General features: G+C 36.2%; 2 protein-coding genes across 4 annotated transcripts; one reads left to right on the top strand and one right to left on the bottom strand.

Annotated features, from left to right (window-relative positions):
* Window positions 1-2,606: 2,606 nt before the first annotated feature.
* On the top strand, window positions 2,607-15,319 carry LOC120626150 (S-adenosylmethionine synthase). 3 transcript variants are annotated; one of them, XM_039893470.1, is made up of 11 exons: window positions 3,254-3,362; window positions 4,390-4,725; window positions 5,038-5,115; window positions 5,197-5,319; window positions 6,902-7,014; window positions 8,226-8,369; window positions 10,246-10,332; window positions 10,862-10,993; window positions 11,725-11,907; window positions 12,538-12,671; window positions 12,987-15,319. In XM_039893470.1, the coding sequence occupies exons 2-11, from the start codon at window positions 4,611-4,613 to the stop codon at window positions 13,087-13,089; spliced, it is 1,212 nt and encodes a 403-aa protein (XP_039749404.1). In that variant the 5' UTR covers window positions 3,254-3,362; window positions 4,390-4,610; the 3' UTR covers window positions 13,090-15,319. The 3 variants fall into 3 exon arrangements, with proteins under 3 accessions (XP_039749406.1, XP_039749404.1, XP_039749405.1); XM_039893471.1 differs by lacking the exon at window positions 6,902-7,014 and adding an exon at window positions 5,455-5,567; XM_039893472.1 differs by lacking the exons at window positions 3,254-3,362; window positions 4,390-4,725 and adding an exon at window positions 2,607-2,616.
* Window positions 15,320-15,628: 309 nt separating this feature from the next.
* Window positions 15,629-22,586, bottom strand: LOC120626149 (putative serine protease K12H4.7). Its single transcript, XM_039893469.1, has 8 exons — window positions 22,398-22,586; window positions 21,804-22,036; window positions 21,048-21,186; window positions 19,906-20,051; window positions 19,363-19,485; window positions 18,676-18,814; window positions 16,529-16,702; window positions 15,629-15,737 (listed from the first exon to the last, which is right to left on the bottom strand). Exons 1-8 carry the CDS (start codon window positions 22,574-22,576, stop codon window positions 15,629-15,631), a joined length of 1,242 nt encoding a protein of 413 aa, XP_039749403.1. The 5' UTR covers window positions 22,577-22,586.
* Window positions 22,587-25,291: the final 2,705 nt, after the last annotated feature.

The raw sequence follows: 25,291 nt of genomic DNA, 5'->3' as shown, positions 1-25,291 counted from the left end.
ACATCTAAGATTGATTATTGTAATGGCACTAGACAGAATTTGTAATTCTAACACATAATTTTTTTTTTTTATGAATGTACCTATGTAGTTACAATTAATTGTCTGTTGTAAAACTGGTGTGTCTTATGAATAAATAAATAAATAACATGCTATAAATAGCAGGCCAAGATGCGTAAATATGAAAACCTGGATAGCAGTTATCCAAGTTTTCATATTTACGCCTCTTGGCCTGCTCTGCACTGGAAGCATGGCACCCACCATTGACGAAGTGGCCTGTATGTGATAGGGTATCGAAACACGTTGCATCTCTCACAAGTGAGCAAAGTTCCCAGACTCCAAGGAATGAGCGTCATACCATATTTTTGTCTCTTTCCCTGGAAACGGGATTTCCTTAAAACCGTAATAAACTCGAACGAATATTACGGGCAACAGCTAGTAATTTTTATATTTCGGCTTTCTATAACCTTGGAGGTTATAGAAAGCCGAAAAGGGGCTGCCCCTTGGATATTCCAATGCTGATTTGAGCAAAAGATTCCCTTGAACCTCGAGAACACGTTAATATATATATAATTTAAATGACACAATTACAACCAATTTATTACATCAGCATGAATTTCTAATATGACAACACGGAGCGATTTAAAGGGTTAAAAGTTTATCGTTATTTTTGTAGCGCGATAGTCGGTGCCCACGAAGTTTGTTTTAAAATGATGCGATAACTTTAAGTTTTACAATAATCATGGTTTCCTATCTAGTTACGTCATATATACAGGCTATAAATCTTGCATAAACATAACAACTGATAAACTGTATTTAGCAGTAAGTATAAAAAAATGAATTGCAATTTTTTTAATGCGTGAACATCACGGGTATCATTATGGATACAAAGGAATAATTGCGTAACTTATTTTGATATTCAAAAAATGTCATCATCATTATTTCAAGCCATATAGGTACCAAATTATGAACATATATATATATTACTCATTATAGGTACATGTCTCATAGAGATGGTGTAAAATTACTAAATTATCCTCAAAAAACGTGGGTAGGCAGTGCTTTAATGCATGTATGAAGTGAATACCCACTGCTCGACCATGCTGGAATAGTGTCGAACGTTGTGGATGGGGTCGCAAGGAGCTGGACTGCTGACCCCCAATGTCCATCAGTCTTTCGAGCTACGTTCCCCGCCCATTGCCACTTCGGCTCCGCAAACATCTCTCAACACTAAATTTCCAAGTCTAAGGTATATAAAAAATTATGTCGACATCAAAATGAGTCAGGTTAATAACACGAATAAAAAATATATAAAAAGGTATAACGTCCTAGCTAGTTCTTATTAACATTTAATTAAGTAGTTCTAATTGGTAAGAAAATCTGATACTATGAAAAATTAAGCCCTGAAAGGTATGATATATATATTATAGGTATATCTATACCGTACCGTATATTTATTTATTTATTTAAATTACACTTTTTTTTTTTTGGAAAAAACTTAATGACACTTTAAAGATACGGGTTTTATAAATGCTACCTAAATAATTGTTCTCATAATATCAACAACGCCTGCCCGGCAACAGCAGCAATAAGAACGCTATATGTTTACGTAATGTTTTTGTAAATACAAGCACAAAATATGCTTTCAATAAAATTGGTATGCTTGCAATTCAGGGGGTAAATATAATACGTTAATTTATTGAAAGAAATTAAAAAAATAATCTACTACGCAATTAACACGACGCTATATTCGGCTATTTAACTTTATAATAAATATATCGATATAAGTAGGTACCCAATGAAAATAATTTTATTATCTTGGCACTTTAGTAATCTCTGAACTTTCGTCGAAGTTGATCTCCGTGGTATAAGAGATAGGTATAACATTTTGTTAGGAAGTTGTACATAATATACCGCTTTATACTCGTATTTAATATAGCGGTATATTCAATAAGCTCCACTTACAACCGTTCGGACGATTTTGTGGCTTTTAGCAACTTGTAAAGTAATATGCACTTTGGTGACGAGAGCAGTGCGGATTTGATCCGACCAACGGTATCGGGCTACGTCCACGAGGTCTCTTTCCTTCCACTTTGCCAGTGACCACTATCTTTTCAAGATTGTCTCCATCTCTTTTGGCTATGTGACCGAAGTACTCGAGAATCCTCATTTAATAAGCAGCGATAGCCTAATGGTTATAGCTGCAGCTTCCCTTTCGGGGGAACCGCGTTCGATCACCGACACGCACTTCTAGAAGTTTTGGGAGTTATGTGGCACGCGTGGTGGACTAAACCTAAACCTTACTCATCCTAAGAAGAGACTCGTGCCCTGTAGTGAGCAGTACTAGGTTGATAATGGCGAGGCTGATGTTTTATTACAGGCGTGAGTTTATTAAACGAGCCGTTAGACGGGGTTTTGCAACCTAAGGCTCGGTGTATAAACAGTGAGTTTATAAACTGAGCCTTAGGTTGCAAAACCCCGTCTAACGGCTCGTTTAATAAACTTAAGTTAAGTTATTTCCTACTTTTTCTACTCGAATGTTAAAATACTATTGCGATAATATAATTAATACTAACGCAATGCTAGGTTATACCCGAATGCTAGGCGAGGGGCATCCAGATTATAGTGTATATGATAAATAATAACGTAAGCGACTCACCCAATAATAGTAAATGTAAGGAAGCATTACTAACAACAAACAGGTCACATGGAGTCCTTCTATTTAAAAACGTCAGCTAGGTTGACTGCTTCGAAGGATCTTATTGTAGGATCTATTGTTTTTTCATGATATCAACTTTGAAGAATGATTAATTACTGAATATAATTTGACGGCCGATTGGCGCAGTGGGTAGCGACCCTGCTTCCTGTGTCCAAGGCCGTGGGTGCGATTCCCACAACTGGAAAATGTTTGTATGATGTACATGAATGTTTTTCAATGCCTGGGTGTTTACCTGTATATTATAAGTAGAAGTACTTATGTATATTATTCATTAAAATATTCATCAGTTATCTCAGTTACCATAAAACAAAATCGGGCTCACTTTGGGGCTAGATATGTGCATTGTTGTAGTATATTTATTTATTTATTAAAGTAGTTATTTATATTTACATCACTTTTATATTTTAACACTCGCATAGTTTAATTTTTATTTCGCCGTTATTTACTCTTAGACTATTTTGTCATAATAATGTATTGAATCACCAAAGATCTTTTAAATAAGTATATAACATATTAACTCACTCTCAGTTTGCTAGCAGTTTTCCACGCGTTCGGATCAATTGGAAGTTGATACTTTTGAATTTGAAACAGGATTTAATACTTGGAAGAAAAAGTGTTGTTTAAGTAGTAAAGGTGCATAATCAAGGTAGGTGTAGATACGAAATAAAAAAAATTGTTCATTAAGAGTAGGTTATTGATATAAATGTAAACAGCCTATTTAGAAAGTTATAAAACTTACTTTGGTTTACGAAGGGCGGGTCATGAATCATGATTAAGGATTTTTTAAATATATATTATTAGGTAAACAATTAAAAAATAATTAATATCTAATCTACTCAAATTATAACTATCATATAATGTTATGAAATAGCTCTTTCATTCAATTCAAGTTATAAAAGTCAGTAAACTAACTGCCTACTTGTCTTTCGCACTAAATGGAAAAATCTAAATATTTTCTTTTTATGTCAGACTGATATGAATTACTTCCTGAAATTTTTGTTATCATAGTTCAGACTCACATACTCTTCAGCTTTCTAGTATTGATGCAAAAGTATAGACAAGTTAGATGCTTTTATGGATATATAATAAGTATATCTAACTCTTTTACTCGTTTAAAATTTCCGATAGTATAATTATTGATTTTATATACCACACTTATTACTGATAATATGATATATATTATATGTGCACATCCAAATGGGATGAGTAATCTAGGCGTGGACATCTTAACCTTAAATTTGGTAGATAAAATTAGTTTCATATCAAAGAAATTCTGCTTATCTACGTAGATATTTATAGTTTACTAAACTTTTACTAACTTTCTGTTTTTCTCACTTTAGTTCACAGCTTTCAGAACAGAATAGATATTAAAGATACAACAGAGGCGAAATTAGGACTATTACTTTCTTAGAAAATAATATAATTTTGGTAAAAAATTGTTCTTTTCAATTAAATAAAAAATATTTTTAAGAATAAATAGTTCTATAATATTTCGTAAAAGCCGTAAAGTGACTTTTATTTACTGCTATGTGAAATATAAAGCGGATCTATGTAAACTCAAATTTTCAGCATTTTCCAAATTGAATTTCGCGGGTTTCTATGTCATAGTTTTCAATCTAATTTCAATCAATGCCATTTGTCAACCATAGACTTTATAAAGGTTTTTATTTTAGGCTATAGCAGAACCAAAACAAAATATTTTGGCCAATAGCAATCTGTCTACGATACTGTTGTGTCATTTTTGACGAAATCGGATTGGTCGATAATACCGGCTCAACAGCGCCATCCCGACCTTATAAATAAGACTGCGACACCGCGCCGGACCTCTTTTCCACAGTATTAGGTCGAGGGGATATTTGTCGTGTTATTTAAGTGAGCTAACTCTAAATTCAGAATGCCGGAAACCTCGAAAGTAAATGGATATGCAAAAACAAATGGCCACAGTTATGACATGGAAGATGGATCTTTGTTCTTATTCACATCGGAATCAGTCGGCGAGGGGCATCCAGGTTAGTGTTACAAGAGTACAGGATCATATCATTTAATGAAAGATGGCCGCTCACAACATGTGCGCAGATTTTGCATCAATACAAAACGTTTTGTTTATGTTATTAATTCTCGCGGCGTCAAAGAAACTCAACTTGTTCTCCACCACATGAGGCTGTGATAACGTTGAAATTGGTATGCGAAGTTAGTGTTTTGTTACATCATAATTTATGATTAAGCCGCGATCAATTATGAATTCCTGAAACACGTGGTTCGAAAATATTTTGATAGTGTGGTTTAGTGTTTCAAAAATTGATTGTTTTTATGTGTTTCAGATAAAATGTGCGATCAAATAAGTGACGCTATTCTTGATGCGCATTTAACTCAAGACCCCGACGCAAAAGTTGCCTGCGGTGAGTACGAACTAATAGAGGTTCATAATCACTCGGATGGGAACACTCGATCAATAACAACTTTTATTATTTCGTCCGCAGAGACCGTCACAAAAACTGGAATGATCCTGTTGTGCGGCGAAATAACGTCAAAAGCTAATGTTGATTATCAGAAAGTCGTCAGAGAGACTGTCAAACATATTGGTTACGACGATTCCTCCAAAGGTGAGCTTTAGCGACTAAACCAAATAATAGCGACAGTATTGGCTCCAAGCCAGGCACTAATAATTAGAACTGTTCAAAATTTCCATTTGACCTCCAGATTGTAGTATAGTTGAATAATTATTTCAAACACACTAGGTTTTGATTGGCGTTCACTAAATTTATTAGTGGCAATTGAAGAACAAAGTCGTAACATAGCTGAGGGGGTGTATGAAAACCGAGAAGAAATTGATATAGGGGCAGGAGATCAGGTACCTACCGATTTAAATTGAGCCTGTTGCACGATAAAATGGGATATTACTATTCGAGAACTAAATTTAGTTTCTTTCATCATATTATCTAAGATTGCATGTTGGGAAAACCAATAACAGAGGGATTACTATCTGGGCATATGACAGATATTGAGATGCAAACAAGATGCTAATTTTTAAACTTAAAAGTAACTACAAACACTAAGTATTTAGTCCTAAGACTGCATCATCTGTCATAATTGTTAGAAATCTGATATGTATTTCTCCGACCAGATTGCTTTCAGAATCCTGGTAGTTTTAGTTTATAAGTTAATTATGGGAGTTATCATCACTTAACAATAGGAAAAATATGCAATGATTCAAGTGACTGCAACATATGCCAATTAGAATAAGGTCTTTTAGTAACTACTTTCATCTATATACACATCATGTTAATTAATAATGAAACCATCCAAATGATGGTTCCCGAACCAGTTACATACCAAAGGCAATATGCGAAAATTGTTTTAGACCACTAAAACAATATACTTGTTTTTTATGGTTATTTATTAGAATGGTAGCATATGCCAGGTATCTGCTAGTTGAGCATAATTATACATTTTTGCTGCTATCAAATTTTTACATGTGGTAAATATAGGATGAGTACCTAAATTTTTATCATGGGATAAACATAAATTTTAGCAAATACATAACAGTTATTTCCTTAGCTGTTGTCTAATTAGGACTAAACAGAAATTGATGTAATTAATATGCATAGCTAGATGTATTTTATTATTAAGCCAATTTTAGTACAGCATCATTTTGTAATTTATTTTATAGGGTAGCAATAAGACAAATATTAAAATTTAATAAGATTTCAGTTTTCATTATGAAAGAAAAAAATTAACACATTATTCTTTTTAAATTTTAATACACATGAGGATGTCACCTATTTATTACGAAAAAGAATGCTGAAACCATTTGCACAGGGAATAAAATGTATGATTGTATCACCATTTATTCATTTTACAGTTTTTACATATCCAAATTTAGTAGTAATGAATAATTATTAAATGTATTAAACATATTATTGAAGTGAGTATGAAATATAAAACAAAATGTAAGACTCACAAATTGGTCATCAACTATCTCTTTGTAACACAACAAGATTGGGGCCCTAATTCTCTATGGCATTATATTCTTAACTGCGTACATTAAGATGAATGACAAGAACTAAAATTTTCATTTCATGAGATTGTTTTAGAGAATTAAGGCCTTGTGCACTAAAGGCCCATTTAATTAACACATATGATTGATTATTGTCAAATCATCATCGAATGCATGTTTGGGACCAGGGTTTGATTACAAGACATGCAGTGTGATGATGGCCCTGGATCAACAGTCTCCCAACATTGCGGCTGGTGTGCATGAGAACAGGAATGAAGAGGAAGTTGGTGCTGGGGATCAGGTAGGTTAAACAACAGCTCTGCAATCTGTCAGGTTGTCTGATACTCTTTCGATATTAATGCATCATCATCATTCAGGTTAACCTGGTTTTATATTTGTATGTGCAATAAAGACTTTCTTCTTCTTCTTCAGCTATAAAAGCATTGTTTTGGTTGGCATTATTAATAATCATTGCATAACGTTTAGAACTTCTTTTCACACCAACATTTGCTGTCAGTCAATGTGAGCCAAAACACTGCATTACTATTATAACACTGCCATGTTTATTGATTAAGGCCCTTAAGAAAAAATAATCTAGTTAATATAAAAAGGGAATGATAGTTTGAGGTTTCATATCTACACTACCCATCTATTTATTGTCTCTTCTCCCATGTTGCTTAATTAGAGCAAGTGGCAGATTTGCCTCAGTTTGTTGTGTCATTATCATCAGGCTGTTAGTGGCGCAATGCTAGACACAGACCTCTCTCATAGGAAAGAGGATTTTGGAGCAAAGACCCACAATGCTGCAACAATGTTGGTTGGCGGGCTTAGCTATTATTATCAGATGTTAATGTAAATCAGGATCATCATCAGAACCCAAAAAATTATAACTCCTGAGACCATAAATACAGTTATTCTGGAACAACCTGAGAATCCCAGGACTATATGATCCATACTTGAATATGCTGACCTATTGCACTGATGGAATCCCTTAGGAACCCCTTTCAATATTGGTTAGGATTTCAGAATGAATCCCAAAAGCTGGTGTTTTTTTTAAAACAGAACTACTTTTTTCAACAAAGCTGTACAATTTCAATTGTGTTTTACCTTCGAATTTGTGTGTTGCTTTGTTAAAGGCGACAGCTAAGCAAAAGTATTATTTTATTGAATTGCAAACCATTTGTTGGTGCAGTTGGCATAAAATAGGTAAATATACCTACCTCATACCACAATAGTAAATTGTATATATGTTGCCTCTGATTAATATTCATTAATTCATATTAACTCTTGGGTCTTTCGTAAAGAATAATGTTAGCAGTTTAACTAATCAAGGCTGTTCTAATATATAACGGCAAACATGCTCCTATATTATCATCCGATAATTTATTTGCAATCTAGTGTGCACATTTAATATGGGTTATTTTTATAAATTTTAATTCTTTTGACTGAGCCAAGATTCAATCCTATAAGTTATATAGTATAATTGTAATTACAATAATACATTTTCCTTAGGGCTTGATGTTTGGCTATGCTACAGACGAAACAGAAGAATGTATGCCACTAACAGTGGTACTAGCTCACAGGCTCAATCAAAAGATCGCTGAACTCCGGAGGAATGGTGAATTTTGGTGGGCGCGCCCTGACTCAAAGACACAGGTATATAAATATATTTTATTTACATTTTCAGTTTAAAAAACGGGTTTCAACACATTATTAAACTTATAACATATATGAGCTATTCAACTGAAACCAATGGCTGCGATTATGCTTTTTAATTTATTTAGGATTTAAAACACAATAATCTTTTCCAGTATTATAACTTGATGTCGCAATTTAAATTCGATACAAATAGTCCTTAACACGTTGACTGCTGCCTAACATTAACAAATATGGTACACGAGTGCGGCAGGATTACACGCTAGGCGTGTTTTCAGCACTGGTGAAGCGTATTCGAAACAGGCGCTACGAGCATGCGGCCCCACACGCCTGGCGTGTTTAAACTTATCGCGACAGCTATGCAGCCTTTACGCAACAGGTGTGTTATTACATCACTCGTATTTTCTCATTTATTTATTGAACAACATGAAAACCCAACACTTGTCGCATTTGAATAGCAATTTGTATTTTTTTGTTGTATAAAATAGAATAAAACATTAATGTAGTAAACACAGATTTTCTTTTTTTCAAAAATAATCATTTTCTAAAGAGCTTTAAATATAGTGGCTTTACATCTGGTAGGTACACTATTTTACTATATTCAAAATCGCGGCAACGTCAACCTGTGTGTAACTTGTGAATGTCATTTACGAATCATGATAAATAAATAAGTAAAAAAACAGTATTAAATACCTACTTACATACGAATGCGGATTGCCGACAAAGAAGCAAATTTTAAAATAATATGCATTTTAAATATAATAATCCTTGCAGTAAATATACAGAACCATTGTTAAATTTACTTTTAAATTCGAAACAATAGTAACTCATTCCTGAGTAGTTTATTGGTACCGCTGGCCGCACCGATAACGTTTATTTAAGACGATAAGAAAAAATAAGGATGCGGATGCATCGTTTTGTAATTCTGTCGGTATAATGGAATGCAAACCGATATTTATAAAATAAATTATTGACGATACCGATACCAATGAAAATAGTGCAGGCGAACTCAGGCGTACAAATATTAAAAAAATATACAAATAGACGTCAAACTTATGTTGCGGATACCTTTATTGCAGAAAAACATTGTAGAGTATGCTAAAATATAGGACGACGATCCTATATCGATATCAATATCTATTTCGCGTCCCTATAAAATATTTTAAAAGAATGCAATTATCTAGGTGGGTATTATTTAGTGATCGATGGTATTATACTATATACCAACCAAATATTTATATATATTATATAAATATTTGGTCGAAAACATGTTTTTTATATGAACTTGTTAGTTATACTTGTGATGGTCGATTCTCTCGATGGCATGGGAATTATTAAGAAAAACACTCATGTATAATGATTAGATAACTCACAAAACAACGAATTTTAAGTAGGTATACTGTCTAATATATAATAAAACGTAATTGCGTTAACGTTTAACTAATATTTAATAAAACGTACTTGCGGTAACGTATAACACACTTGTTGCGTAAAGGCCGCTCTAACAGTATATTTAAACAACACAGCGTTTGTGTTTGCCGCACTCGCAGAACGCCGGAAAAACACGCCCTGCGTGTTCGGCCGCATCCTTGTAGGTACATTTATTTTAACACGCCTAGCGTGTTCGAGCCGCACACGCGTTACGTAGTTTTCAAACACAAACGTTGTGTTTTCAGCAGCCAACGTGTTAACTATCATGCAATTGAATAAGTAAAGGTAGTCATGGATAATCTTGGACAAATGTGGATTTCAGTTACTACTTCTCTAACAAATCTTTTTAAATTAAGTTTATCTACATTTTATTAAATTGCTCCCATATTAAAAAAAATTATTATAGTCAATGCATATAATTTATCCTTTGTTTGCTTTGTTTAAGGTGACTGCAGAATACGTGTTTGCTGGTGGAGCAACTGTCCCACAGCGTGTGCATACCATTGTAGTTTCAGTTCAACACTCTGAGAAAGTAAGATATTTTACAAACTACCGTATTTTATGTACTAATACAAATGCAAAGCATCCATTATGGGAAACTTTGTTTACCATTAAGAGAAATCGTTATCAGCGATAAGGTCGCCAATTGTACAACTATTAGTGTCTATGTGTCATTTTATATTATAATTATGTGTCTCTTCGTGGACAATAAATTAAATGTACTATTTTTTCTTTTATATTTGAGAACTATTTGATAGAGGAAATTGCCTTATATCAACAACATGGTGGATGGACTTCAAGCTCTGTTTAGCTGCTTCTGCAAAAAAGATGTTTTACAGTCCATGCAGTGACATGACTAAAATCACCATTTTTAACGTCTATGGGCAAAGGATCATTTAAGTTTTAACACCTGTCTGTTTACTGAATATTTCTCACAATAATGTATTAAAAATAATTAGGTTAACCCATTAAAAATATATTTTTCGTCTATTAAATTGATATTTTCGTAGATTAAGTTGAACTATAATTCGTTGATAAACATAACAATGTCTTTTATTTAGATATGTCTGGATACTCTGCGTGATGAAATCAGAACCAAAGTAATCAAAGAAGTCATCCCACCACAATATTTTGATGAACGGACAGTCGTGCACATAAACCCTTGCGGAAACTTCATCATTGGTGGGCCTCAGGTAAGCAACTATGTTCTGTAAATTCTGCTGTTTGTTGTTTAACAATTATGGTTTCTCAATTAGTAGTTGTGTGTGTTTTCTAAAGTCGGTCATCTATGTGCTGCACATGCAAATACTCACCTATACACACACATGCACACACATACTCTCACACACACACACCCATGCACTCACATACACCAGTGGCGTGCACTTGGTTTCTTACCAGGGTATGCATACAGCAGGAAAGTGGCATAAAATGGAAAAAAATCCTTCTCTTATTCAGGCTATATTTCAATTTTAAGGTATGCAGTGCTTTTGTGCATGTATGAAGTGCACGCCACTGTCATACGCACACCCATGCACAAACTCACAAATCCACACTAAATAAGTTGCTGCATGTTTCTATTTTTTTTTTTTTTATTTGAAACTTAATCAATGTTTTTATTTATCTTTGTTTTATTTACTTACCTGGCTCTAATTTCTCTTTAGGCATTTACTATGTTCTAACTTTTGTTTTGTTTTATTGGTACTATACATTTATTGTTAGAGGGGGGTGTTAAATGTTGTGACACAGTTTATACTACTGCAACAGTTATCGAGCACGGAGCACCATGTTTATTGTGTTAATTCTGTACCCTTACCAATATTCTGAATAAATAAATTAATATAAAAAAGAACAACGACACGAAAGTCCGATTTCTCTCTAATTCAATAGTTGTTGCTGATTAAATTTGTTACAATGTACACAGTCTGATGCTGGGCTGACGGGTCGCAAGATCATCGTGGACACATACGGCGGCTGGGGTGCACACGGCGGCGGCGCCTTCTCCGGCAAGGACTTTACCAAAGTGGATCGCTCAGCTGCCTATGCCGCCAGATGGGTGGCCAAGTCGCTCGTGCGAGCGGGTCTGTGCCGTCGCTGTATGGTGCAGGTACGTGAAATAATGTTATTAGGGGCTATTTATCATCGGCACTATCAACCGATTTCCGGCCCACTACAGGTAATGGGTGTCCTCTCAGGATGACTACAGTTTAGGCTGTAGTCCCCAACACTGGTAATAGTACGCTGGCACATTTTATACAGCTTTGAGAACATATTACAGCACACTTAGGTGTTGTACATTTTGCTTTAATGTCACGATATTTCTATACTCTTAAATGACTACGATTGTGAACTTGCTAATCTTTTTTAACAAAATGTATCGATGATTCGCAGTGGCGTGCATTTTATATATGCACGAAAGCAATGCCTACCATTTTTATAGAGGAAATAAGATCGAGGAGGACTTCTCCATTTTATGCCATCTTCTTGATTTATGCCTACCTTGGGCAAAAACCATGTGATTAGTTATATAACAAAAATTTATCTCTCTCTGTAATCAGTAATTTCAATTTCATTTAGAAGTAGTCAAAAAATTGGCTAATAATACACTGCTTTTCAACATTTATTTTAAGTGGTTATAAACATAATATAAAACTCCTTAAGAGTTGTTACAGCGTCGCCGGGGGTGGGAGAGTGTTTTCAACAGCTAGCTTAATTTTTTTTTCTAATTGTCTTTCAGGTTGCATACGCCATTGGTGTTGCCGAACCGCTTTCTATCACCGTATTCGACTACGGAACATCGCACAAAACACAGCAAGAACTACTTTCCATCGTCAAAAAGAACTTCGACCTCCGACCAGGAAAAATCGTCAAGTATGTTTACACTTATACAGTCAATATCGACCCTTGACTAGTTTGGAAAAATGATCATCATTATTATCAAATGGTCTCCTCTCAGAATGAAAATGGTTTTGCCGTCTACATGCCGTAGACTTGGAACACCTTTGAAAATATTATGGAGAACTCTCAGGCATGCAGATTTCTTCAAAATGTTTTTCCTCTAAAGCAAGTGATATTTAGAAGCTTAAAACGCACATAACTCCGAAAAGAGGCTGAAGACTTACCCTTCCCGCTACGCTTTTTTATAATATTAGTGTTTATTTAAATAAGTAAAATTTTTTTTTGCAGAGATCTGAACCTCAGAGCCCCGATATACCAGAAGACCAGCACATACGGTCACTTTGGACGGGAGGGCTTCCCGTGGGAGAACCCCAAGCCCCTTGTGGATTGACTTGGGATGTGAGCGCATAGCACCATTGTAAATATTTTCATCAGTTATTCGAACTTATGTGTTTCTGTAGCGAGAGCGCCAGGATGCCGCCGCTGACTCTCTATAGGAGTATAGTTTATTTGTTATTATTTGGCTGAGAGCTGGTGAACGATTCGTACAAGATAATACTTATAAAAAGTGACTTGTAAGAGAGATAGGAGAGATGTATAAAACATGACAAGAATGTAAACTTCAATTCTTTTTTTACTAGTAGAGTCGTGATTAAGACTCTTGTTTGGAACGATTGTACGATTTACCCCTTTAATCCGATTGCATAACAACCAGGCTGCAAAATGTTTGATAGATACAAAAAACTTTTACTGTAAAGTTGTAGTTGCTATAAACATTTCTGCAGGCAAACTACGATATAAAGTGGCTTTTAAAATTATATTTGTTATAGGCCAATACTGCCAACAGTGTGGTGGGTCTAATTTTTCTCTCTCCTATGATAGAGAAGGTCTGGTCTGGGCCCAGCGATGCAACATCAATGAGGCTGATATATTGACTTTAAAAAGACAGTTTATATGCAAAATGTATCTTTATATTCCCGCTTCCAATGTTTGTGTTCGTAAAAATCTATAAGCAGTACATTAAATTATAACATAATGTTGCATTTATATATAAGAATGATTATATACTTTTTATCCCTAAGTTCCTACAGGAACGGGAAATTCGGAACGTTACGCTAGGTAAATATTATTAGTATTAGACGGCCATAGCAAAGCATATGGCCGCGATGCTCTGAATAAATCGATCGCCTGCTCTTAGACCGCTGAAACAAATCTCGCGAATGATACATGTTGACCATTTGACATTCATTTGCGCGATTCACATTAATTGTTAAGTATTCGTTAAATTAGTTTCATAGGCGTAACGGGTGCCGTCATTTATGAATTTGAGTTAGTTCGGGGTAAAAACGGCAGTCCTACTCGTAACAAATCAGCAGTTAGTGACCGATTTGCTTGAGCGACAAAACATGTATTTTTAAATGCATTTTTAGTTGATTTATATTATTATTCATTTACAATGAATTGAAAATATATATTCGGCGTAACTTATAACCATTCATTTTAATACATGTTTGTTATTGGCAATAATCAATCAACTCTAATTTATGTCATTACAGTTAATCATAATCAATTTTTATAAGTAAAGGCCCCCTTGCTTTTTATATTATATGTGGGAGAGAAAATTGTACCTTAACATTTTAACTTTTAAACGTTAACAACAAGGGTTAAAATTAAATGTAAATTTAACCTAAATAAATCGGTTGCTAACTCTTAGACTATAGCTTGAAACCTGCCATTTACCATTTACTACTATCCATTTTTTTTTTTATGAGTGATCTTATTATGTTTCCAATATATATTCGTTTTTGTCACGTTTTACATTGACAATCTGATATAATAATGGACTGCCAATAATCTCGAATTTTTCATTATGAGTGAGCTTTGTGATATGTTAGTGCTATGAGTTCCGTAGACGGTAGAGTAGACTACTGCTGCGGGCGTGTCACAGTGGAGCGAGTGCGAGAGAGACGAACGTAGTCTCGCTCTCTCTCGCTCACTGCAATGCAGCAGTGCACGTGTAGGCGACCATAAGGGGCACTTCCAATTAGTTCTATGGAATATACCTAACAAACTAGCGTTTTACGCGAGCTCATTTCACAGATGACATCATTGTATAACACCGGATTGTAACACTTACAAATCTAATTTTATCTGATGACATAATTTACCACAGAACCAATTGGAAATACCACTGTTAAGCTTATCTAGTATAATAATTGTAAGTGTCGATGTATTTTTTCTCTGATCCTAAACATTCGCCGCCTCGCGTACACTGCATTTTGTGTTGTGTTTCTGAAAAGGAATTATCGTGGAAAAGAGCCATTTTGAAAACACACCGACTCGTCCGGAGCAGTAGTGCACTTTGCATTTAATGAACTATCTATGTCTATTAATGGTTCCACCAGTGATAAACGTTGTCGTGTAAACTATGGATATATATCTAAAAGATTCTTTCCTAGTATTTCAATAGGGCAAAGTAGAATTCAATTTTTGTGATTATATTTTTCGACCTGTTGAAGTTTGTGACTCTTTAACTTCTGTGTATTTTCGACTTGTCTGAATGTGGAGTTTTAAACTAATATTAAACTGTGTTTTCCCGGCACACTATCGGGAAATATGAAGTACTTTTTTATTTCTAACCCCCCTTCGATACAGTTCGTACAATTTTATTCGGCCTAAATCTACACTTGCAAGACTGTTTGTTCATACTACCAATTACCATGTTGAATCCCTACAATTTGTTTTTCAGTCCGGCCCACTTTGCACATGCAGTGTTGCGAACATTAAAATTTCCTGCAACCCAGAATGTTGTTTTAGTGAGAGACAATATAGTTCCTGTAATAATTGGGTCCATATTTAAAAAAAATATCAGTTAGATTATTTATTAAATAAATCCAAAATCCGTATTTTATAAAATAACTTTTATTTGACTAGTTTGAAAGCCACTGTGCTACCATTCGCCTCGCGAATTGCTGTGCGTTGGTCATCCTAATAGTATCCGTCGCTCGCCAACTTTGCATGTCAAAGCAATGTGATGCTCTGTAAAAAAAATGGTACCTATTTTAATTGTATAAATAGGCAATCAAATTCACAATATTCAAGGAATTTTGAAAAAAGATCCTTATCGAGGAGTAAATTTCTCGATACCCGGAACTACTCTTATATCTCGATCATTTTATTAATCTTAATTTAACGTCAAAAACAGCCGTACTTGACGTAGATGTGACGTGACGTCTTGTAGGTACTTATGGACGCATCACGCAGATGAATAATTGAACCTCTACCTTCCTGCCTTCATTAGAGTCCATGTAGGACTGAAGTGTATCGATAATGCAGTTGTATGTATATCAAAATACCAAGGAACTCAATGTCATAAACATTGGTTATTAATCAAATATAATTTTATTTGTTTTTGAAAACTATCTATCAATTTAATAAAATATCTGGCAAATATGAATTTATACTTATCAAAAGTTTGGTTATTTACCCACTTTATAAAATTACTGTAACAAAAGTGATCAAAAACATCATTAAGTTTTGTTACTTTAGAACATCACCACCAAACCCCTGGGTCGACCTTCGTTTCGTTATGCAAATTTCCCCATCGCAGGCTATCAGCAGTAGCAGGTTTCTCACAACTCCGAATTCCTGTCTCCCTATTTACTACATCACTCCACCGATCTCTAGGTCGTCATCTGCCTCTACGCCCATCTACCTTCTATCATCTTGCCCTCCATCAACCTCTTTGGGGCACTCGCATTTTTAACAGTTCTATTGAAGGGTTTTGACGACATTCGGCTCTTTAAATAAGATACATCGAAAAAATCTACCTGGGAACTGTGATAGTGGGTGAACCATCTTTAAGGTCACGATCGTGTACGCCCAGTGCGTGCCAAGGGTCGACCTCGCCGTGGATATTGATAGTGTTATTTACGTCCGGCGTTAGACCGCCAAAAACTAGGTTCACGCGCTCCACTGCATCGTATACGAACGTCTCGTCGAACCTGAAATTCATAAATAGAATTAAGCTACCTATTAACAGGCTAAGCTTGTTTATCTAAATAGCTGGAATAAAGTTAGCGTTCCCACTTATCTCTATTTCATCATATCAACCCATTACCGGCCCACTACAGGGCACAGGTCTCCCACAATGATAAGGGGTCAAGGCCGTTGTCCACCACGCTGGCCCAGTGCGGATTGGACTCCACACACCTTTGAGAACGTTATGGAGAACTGTTAGGCATGCAGGTTTCCTCACGATGTTTTCCTTTACCGTTAAGCAAGTGATAAAAAGTAAAGGGTGCGAGCCCGTTTTCGAACTCGTCCCCTTAAAAGTAAAGTCGGGAGTCCTACCCACAGGGCTATTACCGCTTCTTTCTATTGACTGGTGGTTAACTATATTCCACTTGATACGTAATTCAGCCGTCACAGCTACTTAAGATTACAAGACAATTGATCGACGTATGTAAAGCCCTCAACTACGCGTAAGTTCAGGGTCAGCGTGGCAAGAAAGTTTGGAGACTCCTGTTATATTTGCAAAGATTTATACAACAGTACACGTGTGCAACTACTGTATGGTAGTCTAACGCTAATAGCGTGCTTGAAACGCGCGTAAGGCACTTGTCTCACCGGCAACGAGTAACGAGTAGAGCTAGAACTAGAAACGAGTTAGCGAGACGCGGGGAGCGAGTGCGTAGTTCCGATATTTGTGTAGCTCGGCTATAAGCGAGTGTGCGAGTGAGGCGGGCGATTACTCACATCACTCGCTCATAGTATATATACTCTCAAATCCTATCATAGAATTCATCATCATCGTCGTCTGAACTAGATAACAATGATAATTCAAATGATTTTTCGATATTCATATTAAATAAAAAAAACGTGTACTTTCAGATACGCACTGTAGAGAAATGACCACTGGTTGCTCTCTCGGCGTGAGTTCTAATCGCCGAGCGAATGTTATCTTTCATGGCTCTTGTCGCTCAGCGACAAACTAGTGAAGCGAGTGGTCGCCGGCAGTGTGAACAGTCAGCGATCAACTGTTTGTATATGCATCTCTTTTGTTCACACGGAAAGTATATCTATTGTACGTTTCTTGAGCGAGAAAATAGCCGATAGTTAGTCGTTTTCTCGTTGTTGGTGGGACAACTGCCTTAAATAGCGGGGTACCGTATTAGAGATGGGTTTTCTAGTATTCCAGTAGATATTTTATAACATAAGGTTGGGGAAACAGGTGGAAATCTGAAGGTGCAAGGTCAGGACTATACAGCGGATGCATTAACACCTCCCAGCCAAACTCTCTTAATTTTTGCTGAGTGGCTAAAGACCACAGGTACCACCATAATGACACATTTTCCTAATTTGAATTTGGAATTATCTTCAAAATGATACCAAAACCAGCCAGATACAAATAGTATAGCCAAATAGATTTTATTACAAGATCATACATACTATAATGCGAAAAGATTTTTTCCCCAACCTATTATCATCGGCCTCCTGTTTCTTACCCTATTCGTAAGACATATTCCATTTGTCTCGATATATTATTTTACAAAGTGGGTTTATTTAATTAAGGCTACTTTCATGTAGACCAAAGAGAGCAGTCAAAGTATGCAATGGAAGGAAACCGAATAGAGAGCCTACGCTTCCCACGACTTGCGCTTGGTCAATGGATTCGTTGTTACTAAGTTCATACGTACATGCCAATTATAATAGTGGTTTTCATTATTCGACACCTCAAATGAGGAAGGTTACCTACCTTCCTCTACTCGTATAGAACGAAACAAACATTAAGGTCAAGAGCAAGGACCTTTGACATGTCAAATGACACAATAATGAATGTAAATACAGCCAGCTCATGACACAATAATGAATGTAAAAGAGTAATGCAGGATTAACAACTATAGCGGTGCGTTTTACTTTGACGTTATAGTATTTCGTTACTTGAAAGAAATACGATTGAATTTGCAATACTAACTTCTGATCGAAAGCCTGTTTGCATACATCGACGTAGAATGGCACGCTGAGCCACGTGAGATCGTCAAACACGGTGCCAACACTGGGCGCCGTCTGATAGTAGCCGTACTCGGTACATGTCTGGTAGTACCAAGCACGTGCTGAAACATGGGTTGCTATTAATGGAGAATTCGATTATTTTCATAAACGGCAGTTTTCACAAGATAGAAAAATGAATGTTATAACAATAGAAACAGACTTATTAAATTATATACATAAATATCCCTTTCGAGTGTATCTATAGGTTATGGAAGCCATCGCGGCTAATTTGCTGTAATTTTTTAAAGAGTTGTATATCTCCGAAACTCTTCGTTAGATTTATATGTAATTTCAAATGGACCATTTCGGCATAAACCTTTGTCGACAAAAAAATATTTTTCTAATATATGACGGAACCTCAACGTAAAGAACCAAATTAATAACCTCCCCCTTTTTGAAGGAAGTCTGTTAAAAATATCAAAAGTGTTGATGAAAATGACGAAGAGAGATAAAAGAGCAACTACTGAGTTTTTTGTCGGCTTTTTCTCGGTAAAATATGCCCTCCGCACCGGTGGTAGAGACACCGATAAAAGACAGAATGTGCAGAATATAAGCTTCTTTTTAAATAATTTAAAGGGCCGTGCTAAATATGCTTATAGACATCACTTACAATTGGTATTTTGTGTGCGATATCTTTCAACGTAGCTTTCGTAGTCCATGTTCCAACAGTCACCCGCCCCGAGATTGCGTGTAGCTGCTATGTAGCCACCAATCTGTTCCATCGGTGTCATTCCTAATTAGAAAATAAAACTTAGTTACTTCGAACAGACGGTTAGTCACTTCATTGCATTTAGCAGTTGACAGTAATTATTTTACCACTAATGTGCTAGACGTTTACCATAAAATGAAGAAAATGGGAAAGTGCGCGGGGCATTTTGGCGCCCTCTTGGCGAAGGTAGATTGACAGTCGGTTGGCCCAGTGGGCAGTGACCCTGCTTTCCGCGTCCAAGGCCGTGGGGTTCGATTCCCACTACTGGAAACATGTTTTTCAGTGTCTGGGTGTTTATCTGTATAATATAAGTATTTATGTGTAAGTACTATTTTCATAAAAGTATTCATCAGCTACCCTAGTACTCAAAACACAAGCTACGCTTACTTTGGGGCTAGATGGCGATGTCGTAGTATATAAAAACATAAAAAAACAAATATTTACCATAGACGTTGTTAGCGAAGTTATTGCAAATGGCGGTGAGTGTCCCAGGGCGTGCTTGCTGCACCGACGTTGAAAATGACCAGCTGATGAGCCCTGAGAAGTAACCCATATCGAAGGGGCTGTCGTACTTCAATGGATTGCAAAGCCTGAAATTTATAAATACTAGTAAATAAGATATAGATATGTTATTGTGTACCTACAGTCTATTAAAATCTTGGTATATGTAGTGAACTTTCCCTTGGTGAACTCATATTAAATGTCGTTAAATGTTTTACTTATGCGGTATTTGACAAAATTAGCTACGCGCAGTGGCGTGCACTTCAAACATGCACAAAAGCACTGCTTACCCTAAAATTGATATAATAAGAAGAGAAGGAGGCTCTTGTAGAAGAAGGATTTTTGCCATTTATAAAATTTTCCTGCTGTATGCATACCCTGGTAAGAAACCCAGTGCACGCCCATGGCTACGCGAGTAGTAATTGAATTATTTCCGACTATATAAGTACCTAAATCCTTCTTATTGTGGGAGGAGACCCGAGCCCTGTAGTTGGCCGGTAATGGGTTGATATGATGAAGTAACCAAGGATAGAGAACCCGTACTATTTTTTTTCATTCCGCTACAAGTTAGCCCTTGACTGCAATCTCACCAGGTGGTAAGTTATCATGCAGTCTAAAATGGTAACGGGCTCACCCACACTCCTAATCGACTTCCATGCGAAATCGTACCGGAATGCTTAATTTGCTAGCAACACCATTTTGCCGGTGGTGCTAGCTAAGGCTTGAAGTCTACCAGAGTTGCTCCTGCTGGAAAAGGGATCGAACCCAGGATCTCTTACTTAAAACCACATCGCCGGGGAGATAGTCATTTCTGAGACTTTCCCAGGCACCCCCCTAGTTATATGCATTTTTTGCCCGTCTATTGCGGAAATAAAGCCTCATATTCCAGCGTATATAGGATGCGTATATCCCAGCGTTATTACGACGTAATTTCTGAGAGTTTCCCAGGCACCCCCCTCGTTATATGCATTCTTCAACCGTCTTTTGCGAAAATAAAGCCTCATATTCCACCGTATATATGATGCGTATATTCCAGCGTTTTTACGACGTAACTGATCTAAGTACAGCCCGACACTAATATCCACCTGTAAGCTTTTTCCAAGTTCTGCCGACCAAGTGCAGTTTGCAGCGCTGCTACTGTCAGTGTTATTCCATCTCGGATAGTAGCTATACAACTGTTTCCGCCTTCTGATAAAAATGCCCGGTGCACCACCTCCAAATACCCTGAAAAAACGTTTTCAACTTATAATTATTATGTAGGTACCTCAGTACATAAAAGGCAATAGCTTTTTCTTTGTATAAGGTTTTAGTTCACAGACAAAAAACCACAGAAAAGTTCGCAAAATGCGAACCTGTATATACCCACAAAACGCCAAGCGTGTTGCGTCGAATTGCGTACAGAATAAATGGCCATAGCAATTAACATAGATCACAGCGCGGTGCACACTTCAAAACTTTAATTTGTAATTTTAACTTTAAGTTGTGTACTGCCATCTTACATGAGTGACAAGAATGGGGTAGCTATATAAATACACAAAAAATCTTCTTACATATCTTATTATATACCAAAACAATCTTTCAATTACCTTTTAGTGTAAAGAAATAATAGTTAAAAATTAATAAAAGCATATAATCATAGAGAATGAGAGAAATCTCTATGAATATATGCTTTTATTAATACTTAGATAATGTTTTTATTAATTTCAACTCATTTGCTTTTCTTCTCTTTTTAAAACATTGTTTACATAATAAAGAAACTAGTTATGCAAAATAGAGTATATACGTATGTCGTATATGTGCTCTTAAGAGTTTTTCAACATTACACTCTACAATAAACTCACCAGTGAAATCGACTTGACCCTTTATCGGGGCACTAGAAGCGACACCGCCTACAACCAAATGCGGATATCTTTGTTTAAACCACAGCACCATGTTAGCGGCGTACGATCCACCATAAAGAATCACCTTGCTGTTTGCAAACCTTGGAATCTGTTTGACCTCTTTTATGAAATAAGCGAGATCGGCAAGGGCCTGATCTACGTTTAGGAATCTGAGGTTTTCGGTTGTAAAGTTCCTGAAAAAATATTTATAATTGTTTGTATTCGTAGTGTGATAGCAAATTTATATTTAACATAATAGTATGTACAAAATTAAAAGACTTTACTCAAGATGCAGTATCAATACCTCAGCGAAGGGATATTACGGGATTCCTAAGCTTGTTATATCAGATAGTGGTCCGCAATTTAAGATTAAATTAGATTGTTTAATATTTTATCCAGTCTAGCATCACTATTTAGTATATTATTCACAAATTATACCTAATAGAATCAGATGTAGAAAGGCTCTTAAAAAACTCGAGAACACGGTACACGGTACAGTTTTCCCTTTAATACGCCAAAGAGCAGGCAAGGTATACCAATTGAAATAAAACTTACTGATAAGGCAGACTCTCCCCGTAATATCTGTGTTCGGTGTATATCTGGTGGCCTTTATTCTCCTGTGCCATAAGGTACATATTACCGGCTTGCAGCCAGCCCGGTACTATATCCCATTCTCCTCCGACTAATATAAAGACCGGTTTGCCGTCGCCACCGAAGAATTCTTCGTTATACATATAACGCTGAACGGAAACACGACAATATCGTTACAAAAAATTTTGAATTCTTATTAAATTTTTTAATCTTTTTGTCTTTAATTTTTATTGGATACTATCCACGCAATACCATTGTATTATGATTCGTGCACTCATCATCATCATTTTAACCGCTGGACATCCTGTGCTATATATAAGTCTTGGGTGGGGATTTCCAAATTGCATGGTCTCCAAAGATTCGTTTGATGACGAATGTCCACCTAGTAATGGATCTCACAACACTGCCATTTCAGCATCATGGGACCCCAGCATCCACCTGTTCTTCAAGCTATCTAAGTCGGCCATGCGTGCGAGTGAGATAACACGCTATTAGTCGTAAATCTACTCTTCGGCATTGAAGAGTAGATTTACGACTAATAGAGTGTTATAACTGCACCACCCAATTAGTAAACTCTACCTGGTCAAGAAAGTAAAAAAACTTAATATTCGATACTGAAAAACCCTGGGTACGAGTAAGTAAGTAGGTACGAAATTTTAAAAATCACAAACCATACGATACGTGTCGCCATTTTGTGGATCAAAATGGTCAATAGGCATATCAATCCAAGCTGTCTTCACATCGCTCCTGGTAAGCGAACGGGTCTCAGCCGGCGGATAGAAGTCCATCCGTATCGGTGGCTCGACAAACCTGGGCTCAGCCCATGTTGATGCGAACAAACTCGCGATAATACACAGTTTTATCTGAAAACGATTACTTCGTATAATCATCATTATTATAAGTACTAATGTACCTGGGAACCTCTGAGAGGCAGGCAAAAGGCTACGACCTACAGGGACAGCTCCCTTCCATAAGTGAGCAACAGCGGTTCCTGGAAGATTTAGTGGTGTTGGGGATGTTTCTTAGGCCAGAAACCGTTGGGCAACATGGCCAAAGGAGTCAGGCATGCATAAAAAAAATCAAACTCATTTTAGAAAAAGTGCAGAAGTCATGTAACCAATGGAATTTCTTACGTCTATTCCCCCTGGAGGTCAGACGGACTTGCGACCAACTAAAAATTATGTATTGCATAGAAGCAGGCGTTACATTGCGGAATTCCATAATATATTATGAAAATGAGGCTTAATTTGCTATACTCCGGAAAAGCAAAAGAATATGTATGCTTAACAATTATTTATTATAAAGTCCCCATCTCCCGAGGATGCTCCGGTTTGCAGCGAAACTTGCGTAAATTAATTGTGTCGTATACGTGCCCTAAAAGCAATTAACCCTTTTGGTCCCTTTTTGTAGCGCTTTTGCACGAAGCTTGGCACCTATGGCGTCTATTGTCGTCATTCAATGCGCTCTCTCAGCCAGTCTCAATGGAATTCATTCCATGACGGGTGGACAGCATTGGTCCATGAATTTTTGAGGTACTCTGAGTATTGACTGAACTTTAATTCAATATTCGCGGAGTACCTACCACTACAGTACATTATAGTAATATCATGTCTTGTTTAATGTATAATGCCATCTTTAATGTATATGTGTTATAGTTATATAAACAATACAGTTCTATTTAATAAATGTAAGTGGTCCTGCCGTATGAACAAGATGTAAATTAATTAAATAAATGAAATAAGCCATCCAGGTTGATTATTCCCTTTTCAAAAATAAATAAGACTTATATAGGAAAAATAAATTAGACGCACCGCGCTGCGCAGTTTTGGCGGGCTGCGAGTATTATTAAAGAAAAAATGAAAGAACAATCTTCCTAGGTCTGTGGTCTTATGAGTAGAGATACGCGGCAGGGGAAATTTGGGAATTTATGATTTCTACATTATCTCTGCTATGGTCTGGTTCGGCCAAGGTTAGTTACTACTCTAAGAAACTGCTTCATCACTAAGCAACCAGACAAGAACTAGCTTATAGTGGAATAAAATAAAAATAAAACTATTCATCAACTTGTAATGATTTTTTTGCCGACCAACCTTTGGAGCAACATTATATAACTAGGTTCTACATTCCCTCTTATGAGATTGGTACTCATTGTCTATTGGTGGAAAAATAATATTAAAAATTTTGGGGTGAAAACTAAAACACTACTTACCATTGCAAACGATTCACAACACAAATTTGTGGCAGTAAATTACACGAGTGAGTGATTTGATTACCTAAGCACAGAAATATCAAATTCAGGGCGTACGCCATACTATCGCAGATGAAATGATAAAAAATCGATTATGAGACATTTGTTAAGATATCGTACATAATTTTATACGGACTATAAAATATATCCACAAGAGGTACTTACTTATTTTATCAAGTAAGTTAAGGTCGCGCATTGAATAGATATTAATAAGTTCACACGCGATTATATTATTTATGCGCGATTTTTGGTATAATTTGATAAATTCTGAAAATCAATCTCCTAATATCGAGATTGATTTTTCAGATTTTTTTATGATATTTATAAGCTGTGATGGTTAGGGCTTCGGCTTACTTTCGGGGAGACCGAGTTCAATCCCGGCGCACACCTCTTATCGGAGTAATGTGCGTTTTTTAAACTAAAATATCAACAAACATTGTGATTAAACCTGTATGCCTGAGAGTTTTCCATAGCGTATAGACGGTGAATTCTACAAATCCGCGGATGGCTCACCCCGTAGACCCGTGCTCTGTAGTGAGCGCGTAATAAGTTTTTTTTTTTTGCTAAATACCCAATTGTATTAGGTTCACCTTAACTATGAAAAAGTTGG

This window comes from Pararge aegeria, chromosome 9 (genome assembly GCF_905163445.1).
Source record: "Pararge aegeria chromosome 9, ilParAegt1.1, whole genome shotgun sequence".
Lineage (NCBI taxonomy): Eukaryota > Metazoa > Arthropoda > Insecta > Lepidoptera > Nymphalidae > Pararge > Pararge aegeria.
The sequence above is the reverse complement of the archived record's forward strand: the minus strand, read 5'-3'. Positions and strand labels throughout refer to the sequence as shown.

Coding starts and splice junctions, on each gene's coding strand:
- LOC120626150 (XM_039893470.1), top strand. CDS start 4,611: ATGCCGGAAACCTCGAAAGTAAATGGATATGCAAAAACAAATGGCCAC. Junction 4,726..5,037: donor AGTCGGCGAGGGGCATCCAG/GTTAGTGTTACA, acceptor TATGTGTTTCAG/ATAAAATGTGCGATCAAATA. Junction 5,116..5,196: donor CGACGCAAAAGTTGCCTGCG/GTGAGTACGAAC, acceptor TTTCGTCCGCAG/AGACCGTCACAAAAACTGGA.
- LOC120626149 (XM_039893469.1), bottom strand. CDS start 22,576: ATGTATAACGAAGAATTCTTCGGTGGCGACGGCAAACCGGTCTTTATA. Junction 21,187..21,803: donor GGGTCAAGTCGATTTCACTG/GTGAGTTTATTG, acceptor ACGTTTTTTCAG/GGTATTTGGAGGTGGTGCAC. Junction 16,703..18,675: donor AAACAGGCTTTCGATCAGAA/GTTAGTATTGCA, acceptor TATGAATTTCAG/GTTCGACGAGACGTTCGTAT.